At 34.8% G+C, this 24,080-nt stretch overlaps 1 protein-coding gene across 1 annotated transcript in view; it reads right to left on the minus strand.

Annotated features, from left to right (window-relative positions):
* Positions 1 to 7,575: 7,575 nt before the first annotated feature.
* The window catches only part of LOC150099442 (cytochrome P450 4g1-like), a 135,208-nt gene continuing 118,703 nt past the window's right edge, over positions 7,576 to 24,080 (minus strand). Inside the window, exons 7-10 of the mRNA XM_090404355.1 lie at positions 15,010 to 15,301; positions 8,599 to 8,644; positions 8,037 to 8,258; positions 7,576 to 7,816 (exon numbers count right to left, since the gene is read on the minus strand). Coding sequence (XP_090260481.1) covers positions 8,106 to 8,258; positions 8,599 to 8,644; positions 15,010 to 15,301 — 491 coding nt within the window. The 3' untranslated portion in view covers positions 7,576 to 7,816; positions 8,037 to 8,105. The remainder of the gene's footprint in view (positions 7,817 to 8,036; positions 8,259 to 8,598; positions 8,645 to 15,009; positions 15,302 to 24,080) is intronic.

Below are 24,080 nucleotides of genomic sequence, written 5' to 3' on the forward strand. Positions count from 1 at the left end.
AAATTATACTTATTTGGCAGTGCATCGCCTCAATTAGCGAAACGATGCGTTTTTCTACTCACAATTGAAATTTCTTATTTTGTTATGCAATAAACTGAAAGAGTACGCTATTAAACTTCCTGTTAGCTTTTAATGAAGATGGATTACTGGTCTCTTTTGTTTTCCTTATGCTCAAGATTGTTTTATACCTTAGAATAACCCGAGAATATACACAACTAATCGAGGTAAAAAATTGTACTCGTAAATAAAATTACAAGGAAATTTCGAAGTTGGTTTGAAATTTTAATTTCAAAACAACTTCGAAATACTTTACTTTAATACTTTAATACTTTAATTCCAAAATATCAAAGTTATATTACCAATGAGTATGTCTATTTGTGGATAGCTCAATCAGGGCTATATGAAAGTATACGCAGATTTCAGTTTAACAGTTTATGTTTCTTCAAAATAGATTTCTATCCCAATATGTATTTCATCCCTGTGTATGTAGGCCAACAGGCATGAAATAACAAAATTATATGATAGTGTATTACGAACTAGAACTCTTAGATGATTTGCAGAGTTGCTCTCGTACAAGGGGGAAAATAAGCTCCCAAGCTTATGTATTACCCCTACTTTGATTAGAAACAGACTTAAAGCATACAGAACATCGTATTTGTACTTCATAGCAGAATGAAGATCTCCTAAAAAAAAGTGAATTTCAGTCACTTAAACTCTTGATGTTAGCATACATTTTACAATTATAAATATATGATGGAATACATAATTTTGATGTTTGCATTAGTCAACAAAATTGAGAGGTTTTCAATACACGTAATGCTGTACTAAACTGGATATATCGTTGTAGACAGAGTGATGAAAATCATCTAATAACTGAAGGCAATTACATACACTCTAGCAGCGCCAGTATAATCGTGAACTGTGAAAGAAAACATTACCTATTCAGTCAACCAGTCTGTCCCAGTTCAGTAACTATTTCTCAGAAAGAAAACAAATAGGAAAAGAACATCGCGAACGAACAAATCGAAACATATTACACTTTGTCTTAATAAGCCATTTTCTCTCTCACATCAGTGTAGATGAATTGTTGCGCGCGCGCACGCACGCACGCGCGCGGACACACACACACACACACACGCACGCACGCACGCAGGCACGCACGCACGCAGACACACACACACACACGCACGCACGCAGACACACACACACACACGCACGCACGCACGCACGCACGCGCAAGCGCCCACGCACGCACGCACGCACGCGCACACACACGACTATCTTCTGCAGTATACATACAGATGATAAGATATCGATTGCACTAACCTCTCACCTATGGCAGTATTTCAACAAGACCACACATTCTAAGTATTTTTATCCTGCAGGAAAACTGCTACGTAATACAAGCCTTAGTAGGCACACGGCAGACAGTTAAGCTAGAAATAGAAACTTATGTTTATCTGAAGACATGCTTTTTTGGCCTTGACAGGACATTAAAAGACGAATGAAGGAAGATGAACATAATTAAACCTGATATCGCAATCGAACTTGTCGAAGTGTGTTATAAATAGGTTACTCGACTACTATGAGATGAGATTTGTGTGTGTGTGTGTGTGTGTGTGTGTGTGTGTGTGTGTGCGTGCGTGCGCGCGCGTGTGTGTATGTGCACCCCTTGCATCATTTGAAAGGTTATGTTTTCTTATTTTTAATAGTATTTATTTTTTATTAAATACAAAGGTTGTGTAGCTGGCAACAGAAGTTATTTAGAATACTTTTTGCGAGTTAAGTACATTCTATAAGGTTTCGATTACAAGTTATGAAGGAATGGATGTCTATTTATTGATGATATATCTTCTAGTTTTCTTTCTTTAACGCTGAGGAATAGATGTTCTTTTACATATTCTCATTTCTTAGATAAGAAAACTTTGGTGTCACAATAAAGTGCTAAATGAGCCTTCAAAATATTAAAGCAATCCAGTTGTTATTTACAATACTATTCCTTTAATATGATTATCATTCCATGACTCCATGTTAAAAGACGTCTGGGTGCAGGTATCCATTCTTATCCATTATATCGGAAAATCATGTAGCGTAATTCCGCTCTTTCTGTATCACTGGTTTACCATGCCCTACGGAGCTTTTTTTTATACATCAATGCAGTTTGATCTCTTGATTACTGTGTTTGAAATTTGTCATCCGCAGATATCTCCTGTAGAGTTTTCCCCTTCGAACCATTTGATTCCAGGTTTTTCTTTTCAAATTGTGGACTGCTAAACTTTCCACATCGCCCTTCTAAGTATCACTTGTCTTTCGTGGTTACTTCATATGTCTGATATGTGATTCTTGCTCATCTCACACCTGAATTTCCATTGGTTGATAATTTTGTATACAGCCGATTTTGCAATTCACTTTTAACTGGTCTAAGGTACAGAGAGTCGATGAAAAGTTGTTTCCCATTATAACTCTCTAAGTCCTTAATATCTTCCTCATATACCGTTGAGAGTATTCTTCAATCAGTCTATCCACTACAGACGAATTGGAGACCCTAATTATGGATCAGGGCGAATTAATACAGCCAGAATGCCACTCCTCTACTGCATTTATTAAGGACAATTATTTATGCCTATAGATCTGTGTGTTCACAGGCGGTATTCTGTTTAAAGGCAAAACAATCCGAGTTTACGGAGATACAACCTCCACAGGAGACCCAAATTTGATTGAAAAACCGTCATACACTAGATTCGAATCCAATTCAGAGTATACAGGCGCACAAATGGATATCAAATGTATCTTTATGCGTTATGTAACAGAAACACATGATGTGTAGAGACAGAAACATAGAATAAGAATGGACATTATCAACAGTCATTTTTCCTTTAATGAAACTTGTATCATACTATAACAACATAGAACTTTCACTAAACATGAGACTTGTTTAATATTATGATATGAATTATCAACAGGAGAGTTTTTCAGAACTTGGAATCCGGAACTAATTAAGAAAATATCTAGATGTTAGATGAGTGCAGAAGATTGTCGGGTATTCTAGCTAGTAGATGAAAAATGTGCTTGCCATTAAATACTGCACATTTTTTTACAGCATTTAATGAGAATTTAATTTTCAGTGCAATCGGAAAAACGGAGCCAATTGGAGTTGTATAGATTTGAATCTCAAAGGAAGATGATTTACTATGTGAATTGATAGATTACTGAAAATCAATCTCCAGTAAAAGAAACAGAATGGTTTTCAGTATTGGCGAAAGTATCATATATAGACATCATGAAATAGCATGTAATTAAGCAAATAAATCATCTTCTACAGATTATCAATAAGAGAAAACTCATGATAAAACGTAGCACATCTTTCAATTTGATTTGTAGAAAGTTAGTACGAACGATATTTTATAAGTTTTTGATTTTTAAAGACACTTTTCTATTTTATTTTGACCGCAATGATACCTATATCTGAGGTTATTTTCATGGTGATGCTGAGAGTTAAAAAGGCAAATAACAGCGGAATATTTCAGTGGGAGGAAATCGGCTCTTAGACATGTCATCTATACAGAGAGCATCCGGTCTCCACGTTATAATGTGACCCTTAGTCTCTGCCCTCCCCACCATGCAATCAACTTCACAGCCTTCCTCTCCCCCAGGCTCGATCCCACCGAGTGCATGGCAGCTAGATTATGCACTAGTTGGAAAGACACTTAAATGCATTATCACGGGTTTCTATTTCTTACGGATTCTTTACAACTCGAACATGAGAGAAGCTGTTGTTCTTGACAGTATGCTTGGCATGCTCTTGTCAGTTATTACACTGCATATTGCAAGGTTGGCCGATAAACAAACATAGCATCATCCACTTCAGGCCATCACTAAGTATGGTGGTTGTGTTTCAGGAGGAAATGACGGTGTGATGTAACGGTCTAAATATCTTCGGCCCCTGACACAAAAGTTTGGAAATCGTATAACATATCCATTTTGGGTTTGAGCAAAACGAGTAAGTAGAAAGAAGGAATATGTTTACGTATGTTGTTTTTTTCAATATGAATATTTCATAAAAGACAGAGTGAAAGAAGATTTTCAACCAGAGATAAATGGAATAAAAGAAAAAAAACGGTGAGAAATTGTTTCAGTAAGTTGAAGATTAACAGTAAATGAATGTTTATAGATAGCTGCTTATGTTCTTTCAGGTATTGATGGTGACCATTAAGCAAAAGATTGTTCATGAAATATATATGCTGTAACAGAATTACTGTGTAAATATTTGTTCACAGAACTGACAATAATAATAATAATAATAATAATAATAATAATAATAATAATAATAATAATAATAATAATAATAATAATAACCCCCAGAAGGAACACGGCCTTGTCGTGCCGGCGGGGCTTGCGTGCTTCAGTAATGTTGAGAGCTATTCTGGCGGTAGCTTAGCTGCCAGAACGGCCACCCTTGTCAGACAGGTCTCAACTGAGGAGCTAGACTAAGTGTTCCATCCCCCATCTTAATGGTGAAAAGGAAGAAGAGATCCATACCGGTTCAGTCGACGTCCGGATCATCAAGGACTGCGTCAGATGTTGGGGATCCTGGGCATCAGGCGACAAGTGGGCTACAGGACCCAGTTTTCCTTGCTGGGCAATCAGAGCAGGAAGCTGAAAATGGACTGGAAGAAACCAAAAGTAAAAAAACGCACTGTAGAAGAAAACATAGAAATTATTAACTGTTTTTACAAATCAATACCAGAAAAACGAGGTTTCAGAAAGCGTATGCATTTAATTTGGAAACAAAAATTCCTAGAATCTGCAATAACAGAACAAAGACTTATGGACCAAAAGAATTTAATTTTCGGTAACAAAATATTTACCAAACTTGAGCTGCAAGAGTAACGCAGTAAACCAACAAATCCAGTAACAGCAAATCATCAAGAGGTAGCTATATCAAACTTTCGAATTCAACTCAGTAAACATCAAGCTGACGACATACCTCAGAATGTTTTGACAGAAGTTCAGTGTAAAATGAAGTCAGGGATATTGGAACATAAGAACTCCATAAATGACCGTACAAGCTTTACAGCAATCTAAGCTAAAACAGTTCCTCTTAGACGCAAATGCTGTAATTGAAACCATCACAACCAACAGTATAAAGGAAACAAATCAGCTCCTATAAAGCACATCCTATATCATTTCAGTGAAGCCTGGTTGCAAACCGAAAGAGCAAAAGCCGAGGATGAAACAATCTGCACCATGGAAAATCCGGTTAGGACGAAAGGACAACAGGCTTCGAGATGATCTAAGCAACTTAAAGAGTTTTAAAGAAGGACGGTTGAAAAATAATAACATCAAAAACAAACTGATTAAACATATAATTTGGCCAACAAAACAATTGCTGAAGTTATCGAAGAGCTAAATCTAAGAATTAGCGACTGCGCAGAAAGGTAAAAGATATGAAGCAAGAAGAAACCAATATGTACAAAATATTCAATTTCGACAGAACCAACGTCATTTCTGTCAGTCTCTCCAGAGAAATACAATGCAAACCATCATTCACCAGGAAAAGAAGAAACACTCAAACTTTGGAAGTCAATCTGGGATAATTCTGTTGAACACAAAAAAAATGTCTCATGGATTAAGGAAATAGAGTCAGAAATGAAACAAAAACAAATGCAAAATGTCATTATCACTAAAGAAATGATCAGTGCTCAAGCTAGAAAATTAAAAAAACCGGAATGAACCTGGCAAAAACGAACTAAATGGATTTTGGTTAAAGCATCTAACCAATCTACATGATCGAATGGCAGAACAATTTAATTATTTGTTGTAGTCAGGCTCAGTGGAAGAGTGGATGATATCTGGGCGCACTTTTCTCTTCATGGAAAATAAGGATAAGGGTGCAGACCCAAGTAACTATCTTCCAGTGCATTCCTACCAACTATGTTTAAGCTGTTCACTGCAGTCATAGAAGATTCCATATATCAGATTTATCCGATTGAACATAAAAGGCAATTTTCAAAAATCTAGAGGAACAACAGACCAGATTCCTTATTAATAAAATGATTCTCAGAAACTCAAAAAGACGAACAACTAACTTTAACATGGCATGGATAGACTACAAGAAAGCATCCGATTCCTCCCACACTTTTGGATCCTAAAATCACTACAAATATTTGGAATTAGAAAAAACACATGTTCTTTCTGGCTGCTGCTATGAACTCACAGAAAACAACATTAATAGTGAATAATGAACGATTTGAAGATATCAGCAATAAACCTGGAATTTTCCAAGGTGATTCCTTGTCACCATTGCTTTTCAACATTTCTTTGATACCTTTATTCATGATTCTGAACAAAACAAAACTTGGTTATGAAATTCCTAAATGTAATATTAAAATGTCCCATCTTTTGTATATGGATGAGTTGAAGTTATATGGAAAATCGGCCCAGCAAATAGATTCTTTATTGAACACAGTTCTTATTTTCAGTCAGGACATCAAAATGGAATTTGGTTTAGATAATTGCGCAATTTTATCTATATCTATTAAACGAGGAAAAATTATCTTATATGACACTACCAGTTTTAATTTTGATCGAGAGAAATATATAAAAGCAATTTCAGCTGACGAACACTATAAATACCAGGGAATATTAGAAGCCAATGATATTCTCCACTCGAACGTTAAACAACAGGAAGCATCAGAATACATCAAAAGAGTTACAAATATTCTGAAAACAAAACTAAATGGATTAAACACAATAACAGCAAATGCAGATTATGCGATCAGAAAGATGAGACTGTAGAACATCTAATCAGTGCCTGCAGCAAAATAGCTCAAACTAACTATAAATACTACCATGATCAAGTGGCCAAAATAGTTCATTGGCATGTATGCAAAAAAAGGTTGCTTTCCTACTTCTGATAACTGGTGGCAGCATAAAATAGAGACTGTATTGGAAAACGAAACAGCAACAACTCTCTGGAAGTTTAGAATACAAACTGATCGGCATTTGGAACACAATACACCTTATATCGCATTTATCGAACATGAGCAGGTTTGGATTAATGATATCGCAATACCCAGTGATAGTAACATTAACAACAAAGAACCGGAAAAAATTACTAAATATCGAGATCTGGCAATCGAAGTTGGCCGTTATCGGTGCACTTGATGCAACTTCAAGGAAGCTCTCTAACTATTTACAGCAATTAAAAATCAATGAAGTGACCCCATATGACGTACAAAAAACAGCATTACTTGGAACAGTCCATATTTTACGACGCTACCTGACAGACTATTCTTAGATTCTTAGGTAGAATCTGAATTGTTCTGAATCACCAGTCAAATATTTGCTTATATGATATCTTGTTTTGACTCTGTATCAATTATGTGAATAAAATAATAATAATAATATACAATATTGGGATGTTTTTATCTTTGGCGGTGTATATGTCGTTTGCACAAGCTACTCAATCTAAGAGAATTGCATACTTTTTTTATTTCAGTAAAAAGCCAATAGATTTTTATTGAAACAAAAATTGAATTCACATTATGTAGAGCATATTCTAACTCCTTTTAATACAATTTGTTATGCGTGCAAAACCAGACGTATTTAATTATTGCTGTATTTGGACGAAAACCATATTACCTTTAATTCTTCCTGAGTCTGAACTGTATCTGAAGCTTATTAGCTGGTCTTGAAACAATTTCTGCAACAAAACTGACCTTATCAGAGGGTTCAAAGAATGAACTGTGAATCTACGTGGAACGTTAAATGATGCTTAGAACAACTTGCACTTCTAAAGCAGCGTAGGTCAGGCCTAAAAAACAATAAATTTAGTTTAAATGATGATTTTAATTCACAGAATGTGTTACTCATTATGCTGCAGATAAACGCCTTATGGCCAATATTACATTTATTATTATTATTATTATTATTATTATTATTATTATTATTATTATTATTATTATTATTATTATTATTAAGAGAGACCTCCAGGGATTCAGGTACAGATTGAAGGAGGCACAAGCTACACTCACCAGCTATCATACTTCTTGAATTCATTGACACTGCTTACACACACAATATCCAGCGGCAATCCATTCCAGTCAGGAACCACTGCATGAAAGAACGATATATCTCTCACCTTTTTCTTGACAGCATTTATTTTCAACTTTTTTTCTAACTAATATGGATATTTCATAAAGTGGTTGGCTTTTCTTGATCTTCCTTTGCACAACATATCTCTGATCCAACGTCTCCTAAATAAAACATGACTTTTATTCAGTGTGCAATAGTGTTATAAAACAATTAATAATAATTACGAATAAAATAAGATTATATCATTTCAAGTAAATATATTTTGGCTAAAATTAGTAGACTTGCACTAGTAAGTTGAAAGTATAAACCACCCACTAAATATAACTAGTATACCAGTATATGCACCAGTAACCTCAGATGATGATACAAAGGGATTAATAGTACAAAGAGGATGGGAATAGATATATAGGAAAGAATATCCTCGCCTTTTTAGGCTAGATTAGGATAAACAAATGCCAAGTGTATGAAACCGATAAAATTTGCTTTGCAGAATGAGCTTACCATAAAGAGCACGCTTTTCTCACATAAAAAGATCACACAAATGGACCTAGAAAGAAGAAAAAAAATAAATATGTAACTCTACCGTTCATGGGGATTATATTAATGAAAAATAAGAAGAAAATATTGGCAAACCCATGATAGGAAATGTTGCGTGTGTGTGTGTGGAGGGGGGAAAATAGGCTTTGGATCTTCCACCCATTTTATTGCCTTAAGAGTCTTTTACTAGTTCTCGATCATATTTAGTTGATTGAGTCCAATTTTACACAGAATGTTTTTAATGTATTGTGATTTCTGACATATGCATTTGATATGCAGCCTAAAATGAAGCAGTATCGAAAAGTTGAACATTACAGTGATAACGAAATTTAAAGAATGAGGTGATTTTTATTTATTTTATTTATTTTTCGATGATTTGTGATTAGTTTTATAATGAAATTACGTTTTATTTATCTTGGGGCATTTAATCGTAGCCTAACTGGTTCTCCTAATCACTTTAAACTTAACTTAAATGGAAATTTAATCACGTGAATGGAACATTAATCACACTGTGGTTTCCATGTTCATGAATTTCATGAACATGGAAACTTCAGGTGAGAGTAATCTTATTTTTACATATCTTAAAGAATATTGGCGGTAATAAAATGTAATAAAATAATCCTTATTTTATTACATTTTGTTTTCAATAATCGATATTAATCGACTAGTGATATTTTGCATATCCCTTAACAACATATTATTTGGATAAGGGATATGCAAATAATATCCAAAACTTATTTACCCTTTTGGGTTCTTCATCGTAGGTTATTCCATTTGATATATTTTAACAATCATAAATGTTGTTATATGTAATCTTCATTCCAAGGTATATTAGCCACTTTTAATGAAATACGTAACCCACTATTGGATTTTTTTAATTTCATTTTTTTCATCATTAGCGAACATTAGCTTGCATTGGAAGATTATGAAAAATTCATACAACTTCTTAGACTGCAGAGCTGATTATATTCAGAATTCAAAATAATTCAGCAGAAATATCAAGGACGGTAACTACAAGTTTTCGCTTCAGTAAAATATATATTATTATGTTAAAATAATAATATAATAATATACACCTGCGTAACTTAATGCTAAAATAATGAATCTATATCATTAGGGGAAAAAGAGTCATACGTTGGAGTCTATCGATGACTAAAAGGACACTTTCCGACTTATCCTTCCTCCTGTCCGAATTACTAAAACAGTCTATAATTTTCTTAAGATTGGTACGATATTTGATTTACAAATTCTTTCAGGAAAATCGAAAGCACAACACAGACGATTAAATACACAAACGTCATATTAATTATGTTTAACATATACACCACTATAACTATACCATAACATCTCGTTCTTAAATAACTAAACGAGATCGGTGACAGATGTCTAGCATTGCTCGCGAAATTTCAACTGCTACAACGCAGGAAATGCACACAACTTCTACGATGCTGAAGACAATGATGAGGCTGCTTATCGATTTTCAAAAGCATGGAAAATAAAAGCGTTTCACTTAAAGAATTTGGAAAATGAACACATTATTTATTTATTCTATACTTATACGTAATCTCTTGTGAATCGAGACACACACACACACACACACACACACACACACACACACACACACACAGAGGGAGAGAGAGTACTTCATAATAAGCGCTTAGCTCAGCACTAAATGTGTTGAAGTAAACGTTGACAACTTCATCCCCGTATGTTAGGAGAACCCTTCCCCCCCAAAACACGATAGATTACGTTTATAAATAAATGATGATATTCACCTGTAAACAGTGATGAGTTACGAAACTTTTAACAAAAGGCTCGCATCGTCGAGCAAAAAAAAAAAGCCGTATTTCACACAAAAAAGTTTATTAATACAGCTTGTGTATTAATAAACGTGACTTTTGGTTTCGATGGATCTGGGTAAGAATCTCTTGTTGAACGCGAAGAAACAAAAGGTGAGTCAGACTATTTCATACGGACATGACTGGGTTTTATCTTCAGCAGATTGGTTTTCATCTGCTATCTGAAAAAAAAAAAGGAATAATAACGTCTCTAGATATTTTGTAGTTAGCGTTCATTACACAAAACTTGTTTTAAATAATTTTTATGTACTTGACGATAAGTAACGATTTCTGAAATTACCGTAATTTTCAAATACGGTAATTTCCTAACCTTCGAATAGGTTAATACGGGAATGTAACTTCACACAGAAAGGAACAGACTAATGAAAGGAAAGTACAGTCATTTCAGGTTTTCCAAGTAGAAAATTATATATCTGAGAAAATATATGCACAGTAGAAACGCGATGTAAGAGATACAAATGAGACATGTAAAGACTATTCCCTACGATATGTCGCAAGAAGTTACCCTTAGCAGAAAGAGGAGAATTAGCTTCAAGGCTTGATTTTTGATATGTCAAAATGATTTATACATTCTGCAACAATGTCTCAGCCAAAGGAGTAGACAGTATTTCCATGTGTATTAAACCATTTATTCAGTAGACGTGTAGGCCCGTATGCATGACTGTGTTTTCAGTAAAACTATGCTGAACACAACCACTGAAACTTACACGTACATTAATTTATTTGTCTTACAGTGGACTCTAATTCCAATATAATTTAGCTTGTATAATAAGATTTTGTGCATACACAACGCTTCTCATGAACGAAATAAACAAATCATACTCTACGCGTTGCTGTACCTTTATTCGTTTGATAACCATACTGTGTTTTTGAAATGATCTGGATGATTTTATAGATGAGGAGAGTCTATAATATACAATGCGGTTTAATTTGGTCGAAAGCACAATGTGTGTCTGTAATTACTTCTAATGTTTCTTTTTTCGGGTTTATGTATGGGAGTAGTTAATGTAGTTTTTAAGATGATTGATGTTTCCGTGACGTCTTGTAGACTTGCATTTTAAGGATTCTAGGTTAGTATTAAGCCGAATCGATATGATCTGCTAGTTGACGTGTTATGACGTCTGTGGTTTTGTTATTCGTATTCATAATAGTTATATTTATTCTACCTATTATATCAGATATTCATTCAAAACATGCAAATTTATCCAACGTCTTGTCTGCCTACACTCGCTGTGGAAGACCTGCTTATTTGTTTGCAACGAGGAGGTTTGCATCTCCTCGATGGAACACCCCTCCTTGTTCGTTCAGGAGGTGTGTCATCGGGATCGAATTCTAAATGTGTATGCACGTATATTTCCGTATTAGTTTAATCAAAACTTGTAATGATATCTTATTTTGCTGAATGGGAGAATTGCATTGCACATTTGTTTGCATCCCCCCAGGCATTACAAAAGTCCATAGCAGGAAAAAGGCAACAGATCTTTTACACCTAGGCCAATAAATTACTCAAAGGAAAGAGGAACTAACAATGAGATCACAAAGTATATCATCCATGTGATGATATGCTCCATCATCTCAAAGGAACGTGCAAGTTTTTTCCGTTCCCTATACTCATCCAATACTCATCCTATGTAAGTTTTCCAATGCGCATCCCATGTAGCACAGGGTTCTTCTCGTAGGTTCATGTAACCGTAGCTTATTTGTAGCTGTTTGTACGTAAACATAAAGACAGTACGACTATTTGGACAATGTCCTACTACTAATGTAAATCACTATGTACTCGGTGAACTGTAAATTGATTAGTGAATTGTGAACTGAGCGGCAGACTAGGAAACGCTCCGGTCTTCTGCAACCTTTCATAGGTCAAATGACATTAGCATCAGCTGTTGATATTGCACGCACGATTTATGTGAGGTAGAAGTTTACAAATGTTAGCATTTATAAAAGTTTAACATTTGTAAAACAAATGTTTTACAATTATATAAGAGCGTATCTGTTTATGATAACACAGCTGACGCGTAGTAATTGGAAAATGTCATCAAAGTATCCAACGTATTCATGTTTTTGCTGATTCGTTGTAGTATGACTTTATCGCTGGAAGAATATGAAATATTCTAACTGCAATGTGACAAGAAGGCTTATTTCAAGTGGAAGTACACAAATGAATTGTATGCCATTATCCATAAACTACTGTAGAGCTCGTCGTGTCGTGTCGTCATGAACATGTGACTTGAAGTCCTGACAAATGAATACAGTCTGTTCTTTGATGAGTTCCGTTTTTGTCTACAGATTGATTTCGGATGTTTGATTTGGAGATAACTAGGAAAGCATTATTATCTCTCGAGAAATGGACACTTATGGTTGAGGCCACGTTCTCATTTTGGGAGGAAACATCAATGACTGCACTTAAATTGATGTTCTTGATAGGAATATCGTAACTGTGCAAATTTGTTGGGTGAAGTTTGCTCACATTCCCTTTGTCTTGCATGATAATACAACTGCTTATAGAGTTAGTTCAAGCAGTGAAGGAGTATCTTGAAAGTGAAGATATCCAATGACTACCGTGGCCATCACGATCACTAGACTTATTATACATTATACTCCAAAGGGTGAAGAACATCAGTGTTAAATACCATCGAGATGTATGTGCATGAGGAGATTTACATTTCTAAACTTTTGCACATTTCTAAAGTGAGGGAAGTCTGCGTGTTGTATTTAAAAAAAAATGCGGTGTCCGGAGAGTTCATCGAAAAGGCAATTCATCGAAAGACAATACAATTCATCGAAAAGGCAATTCATCATCAAGTGAACAATTCATCGAAAAAACAATTCACCGAAAATTTTAAATTTTCGAAAATGTTATGAAAAAAATTAATTTGTTTAGACCAAAAACCGAACCATGCATAGGGAGATAGCAATGCTACTTTAATAGGAAAAAATTATAGAACAATATGTTTCTTTTTATAGTCTTTCTTGTCCGATAACTGTTTCATGTCTGTTCATGGGACTGATTTCCTGTTTCCGGGAGCAAATCCCAGCCGTATCTATATTATGTCTGCTAACTTATCTTTAGCTGAACAGGACTGATAAAAATTATGTGCGTCGTAAATGGGATTCCAACTACCCAGATCTTTCTAACTAAACGGCTTCATTTATACCGACTGAACTACGCAGACTCCATTATTATTGTTGTTGCTAGTAATATGCGACTTCAATACAGCAATTATTATGGGATGCATTTTACTCAGATTCGCTATTTGAAACTTTTACAAGAAAATGTCGAACCGTTCCAGTTTTCAGTTCAGCTACATTCAGGGCGACAAAGAAATAACGTGTCCAAATTATGTACTGTATTACAAAAAACTCTCTGACTTATCGGAATTAGTAGAAATTGCCATTACAAGAAGCAGTCTGCATGGTTAAGTTTTTGTTCTAAATAGATTAATTTTATCATAACATTATCGAAAATTTAATATTTTTGGTGAATTGTTTTTTCGATGAATTGTATTTTCGACGAGTTGTCGTTCGATGTGTTGTTCATTCGATGAATTGCCTTTTCGATGAATTTTCATGGAACCACGAATGCACCCCTCACACACACACACACACACACACACACACACACACACACACACACACACACACACACACACACACACACACACACACACACACACACACACACACACACACACACCACAATCAGGTACATATTTTTTTCCAGTTCTTTATTTAGCCAACCCCTTCAATAAACATCACCATATTGATAAGGAAAGACATCTTAATGATGTCTCATTGCTTTTTTTTTATTTCGAAATGTAATCACATTAAGAAATTTTATTGTTAGAGTTCATTATTATATTACTTATTTCTGCGAGTTTCCACTTAGCGACGAGTACCAAGAAATGCAAGAAAAACCATCCAAATATCAACTTTTGTGTCGCGAATGATTTGGCTATTAGTTCCTGATTTGCTTCTGAAGATATTGAATAATGACTATTTTAACAGGTAATATAAACTTTAAATTGAATATTAGCATATAAGCATATAAATAAATATAAAGTTTTGCGGAAATTTTTGAAATAATATATTACAACACTATCATTTTTTTTTCAAACGATAACCATTGATTATACCTGGAGAATGAGGCAATGCACATCTTGTCTAATATACAACGATAGAAAGATGACCATCGCTACCTCATTTCTTTTTTTTCTTAACTTTCTTAATCTTTAGCAGTATATTTAATTTCGTATGAAGAAATGACTATGATTTCATTTAAGAAGAAAACATGTACTCTAAAGCCCAATTTTGACTTTTTTTTAAGTATTTTCAATCCGATAGATGGGATGCCATATGTGCGAAAAATCATTTTTCAATCAGCAGTGTTGAGGAGTGGCAAAGCATAATTCAAATACAATAAAATTGTATGGAATCACGTTATGCATTGTACTTTTATTAAGCGCAATAAAAGAAAGGAATATACCTATTAATTAGAAATAGTAAAGATACTTACACATATGAAAATTGAGATTTCCGCTTTTTCTTGTAACACTTGTAATATCCATGTTTCCAATAAAAAATACGGTGTAGGTCCAGGTAAGGCAGAAAGTTCGCGATTACGTTGATAGCAAATAAGATATACCAGTCTTGAAATGCGGAATATACGTAGTTAGAAAAGTAAATCTGTTTGGTGTTCTTCCAGATAAACTTATCATTCTCTTGCTGCAACAATGTTAGATTCAAGTTGCTGCATTTAAACATCCTGCTCGTAAAAGCACTGTAGACTGAATGCGAATGACTTCGTCCTTCAGAGGACAAAGTACATGCTAACTAATGATACACTCATGTGTTGAATGCTTTTTATAAACAGCTATTATTCCAATAGTGAACGTAAATGAAGAATAACAATTTTCCCAATTGCGAAACTAGCAACCGTCTCTTGATTATTATCATAGAAGTGGATGTTTTTGTGCTTTCTGCTTAAACCTACTTGCATAATGTTGTTAACAATCATGCTGCCGTCTATATTACATGAACATAAGTACGATATTTATAATAATAAAACATAATTATAATATGATTATGACATAACTATTTATAAATATCATAAATCAATATACAGCACAAAGTTTGTGGGAAAAGGGAGATTAATGCATATTATCATCGAAAAGTAGGAATTTTTTTTTACCCACAAAAATGCAATACAGAACACCAGAGAAAATTAGAAGAAATAGAAAATTATGCTCTGTGGGCACTTCAGTATTGGTTCCAAGACTTAGAATACTGATCAACTCACTTACAACAAACTGCAACATACTACAAAACACAAGTAAAACGCAAGATTGGACTATGTAATTTATTCTAATTCTTGAAAATAAAAGGATTTACAAATACACCGTGTTAAATATGAATACCCATGTTTTGAGTGTAACATGGAATTTTAAGATTTACGAAATATATATTAAACACTTCTAAATATATGTGAGAAAACAATGTTGGGATATTCAGTGCCTGCAATTAGAAGTAATGTTATTCCCAAATAATTTATTCTGATACATATCACGACAGCTCTGTTAGACCACCTTTCTCTTTCCTTGCAAAATCTGTTTGACTTATTTTATTTGATTAAATGGGTTTCAAATCAAATTATGCTTAGTATTACGAATACGAATATATGTTCATAGTTATTCTTGAAGGCTATTAAGACGTCCTTATTGGTGTGAGGGAGAATCAGAAGTTTCTTCTTCTTCATCGTATCCATCTGGTGACGGATTGAGTGCCTTTTGTATAATCTGTCTCCAAATGGTTCCATTTCTAGTCTTCTCAAACATAGTAATGAAGTTGGGGAATTCGCCTCTTTCTTTTGAGGATCTGAATCAACTTTCCCTCGGTCTTCTGGGAGGAGTCTCTTTTTCTGTTCTTCAATTTAGCACAATGTTTGGAAGTCTATGAGGAGGTATTCTCATCCGAAGTTTATCAGATGAATAAAACAGTATGTAGGAAATTGATCTGGAATATGCGTTTCAAGACTTCGGAAACATTACTTCGATTTTCTTACTTCCACTTTTCCCTCCACATCAAATATAGTAGCATATTTTCTTTAACTGAATTTCAATTGTTAAAAAAAAACATTATAAGCCAAACTAATTAAAGGAACGATTGAGATTTTTTTAAATTCATTTATCAGTATTAGTTTCATACTCCTCGTCTTCTTCATCTTCTGCAGCTTCTCCCACTTAAGTGGGAGAAGCTGCAGAAGAATACTATGTTGATAATGAGTCACTGTTGATAATGAGTCTCCTCCACACCTTCCTATCTTCTTCTTCAGTTGAAGAAGAAGACAGGAAGGTGTCTTCCTCAACATAGTCTTCTTCTGCAGTTGAAGCTGAAGAAGAAGACTATGTTGATAATGAGTCGCTGTTGATAATGAGTCTCCTCCACACCTTCCTGTCTTGGGGTGTCACCACATCCAAGTTCTTCATCCTCAAGTCCTCTTCTACCAGCTCCCTCCATCTCTTCTTTGGCCGCCCAAGCTTCCGCCTTCCTTGCACATCCATCTGCATGACCCTTCTTCCCACATATTCGTCCTCCCTCCTCATCATATGACCAAACCATCTCAACCTTGCTTCCTGTCTTTCCGCTCCCAAGTTCGTAACTTTCACTGTTCCCCTCACATAGTCATTTCTCAGACGATCTGTCACACCACACATCCACCTAAGCATTCTCATCTCTGCTACTTCCATCCTGCTGATGTTATTTTTCCTCAGGGCCACAGTTTCTATAGCATATGTCATAGCTGGCCTCACTACTGTCCTATAGATTTTGCCTTTCAGATTGATCAGCACCCTCTTATCGCATAACACTCCAGCCATCTCCCTCCAGTTCCTCCAACCCGCTTGCATCCTGTATCCCACTTCCTTCTCAGCTCCTCCATTGAGAAGGGTTGAGGTTATATAAAATTCATTATTTGATAAGCGGTCAGCTTGACATGCAGATCAAAGCAGAGTTGAGAAAAATTATTTAGAAAAACAAACAAAAACTAAAGAGTTTCAATTCTAAGATTTTCAAAAAATTTCACATGATTCATTAGATCAAAGGGATGGAGATTATGTCGAAATACAGCGTATAAAAATAAGTTGGAGATGTCACACTCTCTTTTGTTTTAGATATTTCATCGGCATACCTCTTTCTTTTGATGGGAAGCTGTTATACAAGTATTACTTTATGTAAACCTGTTGTAGAACCATAGTTTTCCTTTCTTTTAAAAGTTCTACTAGAATATCAATTGTCATGAAAAAATACTATCAACTTTTGATGCACTGAGAAACTTTTCGTTTGTATAACGGTTCTCAATCCTTATGAATCTAAACACTCTTATTCTTGAAATTCTGAGATGCATATTTTGGAAATCTTACACATGATTCATAAGACTCTTTCTGAATTGAAACAATAATTTATTTCAATTCGCAGTGCTCTTATTGATTTGTAACATATGTAAAACATTGAAATAAAAAAGAAAAACCCGTAGATGAGAATGAGATATTTGTTCGATGTTGTCAGACTATTCTTTAAATCACAGTGTAGCGAACTGATCTTATATAATTAAAATATATAAATGAATTTTAAATTCTACTGCATAAGATATTGTATGTCTTCGGCTTTATCTGGTAAAACAGTTTCTGACATACACTGGAATTTTCAGTAAGTGTACTAGCCAATAAAACTAAAATATAACCATAGTTTGTTGATTAATTAAACAATGTTAGTGTATTGTTTTTGAGTAACAAATTTTAAATAATCAAATAGAATCTAAAAGTGCTTGAAAAATCTTTGTAAACCTCCAAACCGTTGATGTCGAATGACACAATAGCATATTTTTGGTACTCCATTTTCCTACAGATTTATAAAAGCAAGTACGAAGTGAATCACATGGCAACTTTGCATCTTTGGTCAAATGTGATATTTTATATGTAGCATGGAATAAAATATTTATATAGTAGGATAATATAATGTACAGTATTAGCAATAGTTTGTGAAACACATGCGTCAGCTATGAATTATTGCCTTTCTTTGCTTCTTAGGAGTTATGATTATTTGCAAATCCCAATAAGTATATTTCAAAATATTATACGTATATACTCGTGTAAGGAAGTTTGTTAAAGAAGGAAATGATTTTATTGATTTACTGAAAAAAAAAATTACTAGTCAGGGAGAAAACTGCGAACTGGATATGAGCCAGCATTTCGAGATATTATTCACTTCATCGTTTACCTCATCAAATCATAAATGCATTTGCCAAACGTGAAAATGGATTTGTCTATTTTCTATTGGACAGAGATTGGAGTGATAACAGTTTCTTACGAAAAAGGTAAACTTACTTCATCTGGAGAGGAGCCAAAGTCTTGTGCAACAGAAAACCAACTGGTTATGAAGGTTAACGTATGTAATATGAGACATGCATTGAGCAGTCGAACATACTTCGTTTAAATCAATGAAGAAAAAATTTACATTTAATCCTTTACAAGATACATCGTTCTTCTTCTTCCATTACGTGTATAGTGCATTACATTATCCACCTAATGGAAGTGCTCCAGACATCTGATAAGAGGCCGCCCTTGCTCTACCAAGGAGCATGAAGATAGACGTTTGTTTATAACAGCAAAACGTAATTAACATACCATGGTTGGTCAGCTTGCAAGTCGGCTTCATTCAAGCACAGGTACATGGATACCCCTACAAACTGTGGCAAGACGCCTGCGATAAGTAGGCTTATACACCGGAAGGCGTACATTCTGCGTCCCTTTATCCACAGCTCATCATAGTGCATATTTTAAGATCTGGTCTTGATCTGGCATGAAAGTGGCACTGCTTACCATCACGAGAATGTTATTGCAAGATAGTTTTGGCGTTGTCATGGTATGGGGAGGCATTATGCTTAATTGACCCAACCAACTATAAGTGCTGTTAAATTGAGCTATGAATAGTGAATGATACTGCAACGAAGTTCTTCAATGTCATGTTTAGTTGTTGCGTGGTGCTGTAGGCGAAGAATTCATTTTATGGATGACAATGTCACACCATATCGTACAGGAGCAGTGGAGATAGTTAGAACGAGGATATTAAACAAATCGTAGCCAGCACGCTACACAGGTCTCACGTCCATGGAACACATTGGGACGCAATAGGGAGACGCACTGCTCCATGAAAACGAACAGGATCTTTTCCTTTCTCTGAAGAAGGAGGAGTAGATCAGTTCGCCTCAAAAACTCCTTAATGACTTGGTGCTATGCATGGTACGACATTGTGATAGCTGCATCGCAGTGCGGAGTGGACAATTTCCATACTGAAATGTCTCTCCACATAATCTTCTCTAAGCTCTCGTACATTAATTGCTTAACTACGTCCTTAGAAAATTTGCACCTTTTTCCGAAACGTATTGCAAATTAATCTGAACAAAATTTATAACGCATTTTTGAGTAGCGTAATTAATTAATTAAGCAAGTAATTATAATTTTACTAATGAAATATGAGTTCTGCACAAATGAAAAAAAAAAAATTTAAAAACGTCGTCATTAATTACCTACCTACCTACTTTGTGGTGGAAATAAAGATACATATTAAGTCCTTGCAGTTCATTTGCTTCTTGTCTAGTCGACTGTCATGTATATGACGTTTTCTATTTCCATTCGGAAATTCAGATTCATTACAAACGTGTGGGTATAAGTTTAGTACATTATCGATTTTACAATTAATTATGGTATATTTAATTTACTAGAGGTATATTATACTTGTTGCTTTTATAATGAATGATGAATTTTAGATATTTTATAGTTCAATAATCGGGAATGCAGAACTTCAAAAAAATTGAGTTTATAGTATACAAAAAATTGTGAATTAAAAAAAAAAACGCTGGCCTAAAAACTCACCGTGTCTTAACAGAATTATTGATATCCACGATTACAGTAATTGTCCACGTAGGTTCTATTGTTTACAAGAAGAAGACTGTATTGGGAAAAGAATTTCATTGCCCGTTGTAAAGCCATCGGTTATTGGAGATTAGGTCTGAAGTATGATGTCAGTTGCAACAACATGAGTTTCTTCGAAAATGTTCATGAGCAGCATTTATTCGAAGGTTAATTAAATTAGAATAGAAGCTAAATTTCATTCTATTGTGTGTAGAGTTGTGGTGCGAGACTGGTAAAATCCATATTGGTGATTACTAATTAATTGTCGGTCCTCCGAATTTGGCTGTCTCGATAATTTTCGAATAGATTGAGGTGATGAAAATGAAATTGTAATTTGATGGCTGATTTTTATCTCTAATACTGAGAGATATTGGGTTTTGAATGCTGGAATTAGAAATCAGCTCATTACAGATTTCAGAGTAAAATATTTTAGCAGAGTCCATGGCGTATAGAATCCGAATTAAGGGTTAACTATTCAGACGAGTGACAATTTTTTGGTCTTCCTCTAGAAACGCATCTCACCATCAGGGAGCATATAGAGCATACTTTATTATTGTAAGACATTGCTTTAATTGGTATACTCTCAAGAGGTGTACAAGGAAACGTAATAAAACCATAAAATCTAATCAAATAAATAAAAGGTTGTGTAAGGCAACTCGACTTTGATATCCAAATCTGTGTAGTTTCCTGCGCTGAGTTTTTGTTTAAATCGGTTTCTCACGACCGGCGTTGAATTGTTCACAGAGTTGCTCAGAAGTAGCTGGCATTTTTTTTTTCGTGGTACAGCACACGAATGCTCGAACATTCCTCTCTTGCAGTAAGTGCTTTCGTCCACTGTTGCATTTCGCTGGTGATGTGTGTCCTGTCGACTGCCATGCTGACATAACCGTACTGACTGTTCCTCGACTAACATCTGCAACGTCAGTGGTTCTGCTCACAGATGCACCTACCAGCCTGCTCCAACAATCACACCCCTTTCAAAGTAATTTAGGTCCTCTCCGAATTCCATTCCAACATGCAATGAACGAGTAGAAGCCAAATGAGTTCAACAGCTTTTTCTTAAGAACTAGGTTAGTTGTCAATTCTAGAGAGAAAATTGTAAGATTCCAACAGCGCATACAGTTTCGATTAGGGGAAATTAAGTATCGAGACGAATGAGAATTTATTAATCTTCCTCTGGAAACTCACCACAACATTAGAAAACACATAGACACATAGAGGAGATTGTGTGTGTTATTTTAAAATATTATTTCCATTATTTCTCAAGTAAAATGTGACAGAGAGAGAGAGAGAGAGAGAGAGAGAGAGAGAGAGAGAGAGAGAGAGAGAGGGAGAGAGAGGATTAGATGTAAATAAAGATAGGATTTGCTACCAACAGCATTAAAACATCAGACAATTCAATTACCATTTGAACAGGAGGCACAACATCTTTTTTTTTTTTTTTTATTTAGACCTCCTTTTATGAGTTTGATAGAAATGTATTGATGGTTGTTAAGCTATTGACGATTGCTGTATACACTAGGTTTGGATCTGCGATTTTTAACCTGAGCATTTTGAGATATCGTGAATACCTACCTTTCTTTAGCAAATTGTTAGACAAATAAGACTTAGTGGTAGGACTTTTTGCGTCTAGAGGAGTGGAATGGAAGGAACAGAAATGCTCGTTTCATCAAGGATAATCTAAATTATTCCGTAGGAGAAGACGTTGAATTCGGGAAGTTTAAACTTAAATAGGACATCAGAAAGGGGCATAAAAACTCATTGAGTTCATCCGTTGCGGTATGTACTTCCGAAGTTTCAACGTACTGAATCCAGACGGACTGAGTGAGCATTGGCTTGTAGTAAAGGAAGCGTGGACACGATTATAGTCGGAGTAACGAATAAGACACAATAGATTTGCAGTGTATTAAGAGAGACAGAGGTGGCTACGAAAAGGTCCAAGGCGTTCCGAAAATACTGAGAATTATTCAAGAATGAAAAGTTTTTCAGGAAGCATACTTTGCTTTATAAGATGAAACATGTTCTTCATCACTGGATGCATCCAGTGATGAAGAACATGAGTTTAGCATAATTAGGAAAAAATACATGATGATGGACTTACTTAACCATTCTGTCCTTTACAAAAAACTTATACATTATCAGATTGCCTTGAGTTTAATTACTTATTGTGCATATTTTATGCGACTCTTTCCTTTTTTGCAGTACGCGTTTATTACTATATAGGTTCATGTTGCTACATATTTCCTTGAGAAAAGGTTATAGTAATTTTTTCTCTCTCTCTGTCTTTATATCCTTAAGCGTTTTCTAGAAATAAGTCATTGTAGTATCATGTGACGAATGCTAAACGCCAGACGAATTTACTTCAACAGGAAAAAGAAAGATAAAATAGTTGCGTGTGGAAACAGTCACCTGTCATCCAAAATGTATTGATGTCTTTTAATATTATAGTAATTTTGCACGACTTATCAAACAGTCGTAATATTAACAAAGAAACAAAGAAATATTCTTAGAAGAGTTATATTAAAATGACAGACATTTTGTTAATCAAAATGAAAGAAAGAAATGTCAACTCAGTTTAGAGAACAATAGAAATATTGATACCTGTACATAATTAACGAAAACTTGTGAGAAAGTTTCTGGAAACTAAAAATTACCATTTCAAGCTTAATAAATCAGAAAATTGCATTTCTCAAGAAAGTACGTCGAATCTGATTATAAGGAATTAAGAGGATTCCTTAGTAGCACGAATGAATGACTACAATTTATACTCGCCTAGAGAGAGAGAGAGAGAGAGAGAGAGAGAGAGAGAGAGAGAGCAAGAGAGAGATTCTACAATGGTGTTCTTTCGAGGATAACGCACGAAGAGGAGACCTACGTCTCGGTAACTTTTTCTCTCCATGTACCATGTTAAAGAGTCTTTTTCACGCATAATTTTCATTTTGTCACTAACAATACGAAATAATCTAAAAATAATGACAGTAATATCGTTAGTCAGAAAATGAGATTTCCCACAAAAATAATAACAACGGAGTGTTAAGCGACAACAAAAATTCAACAAAAATCAAAAATAAAATAAAATAAAATAAAAATAAAATGGTTTCCACGTCTAATTTACAAAAACCTCTGTCTCAAAAAGGACGTAAGTGATGTGCATCATAACACCGAGCTGTTAATTCAAACATTACTTCAACCTGCTCCGAACGACACTTTACATTTCTCCTTGTATCAGAAGAGTAGAACTTGTGTATTCGACGGATGTAACGTCCGATATCAAAGGATATGTAGTTTGGAGTTGACACTTTATAATCTGCAAACGAAAGTTTTTGAAGAATTATTAAACTTCGACAAATGATGATTGTATGCTGAGGAATTCACACACACACACACACACACACACACACACACACACACACACACACACACACACACACACACACACACACACACACACACACACACACACACACACACACACACACACACACACACACACACACACACACACACACACACACACACACACACACACACACACACACACACACACACACACGTACGCACGATGGATAATATATCATCACTATCAATATGTGTCCATTTTTATGTCTGTGAGCTGAAA

Source organism: Typopeltis vanoorti, chromosome 14 (genome assembly GCF_054136105.1).
Source record: "Typopeltis vanoorti isolate ZY-2024b chromosome 14, IOZ_Tvanoo_1.0, whole genome shotgun sequence".
Taxonomy (NCBI): Eukaryota; Metazoa; Arthropoda; class Arachnida; order Uropygi; family Thelyphonidae; genus Typopeltis; species Typopeltis vanoorti.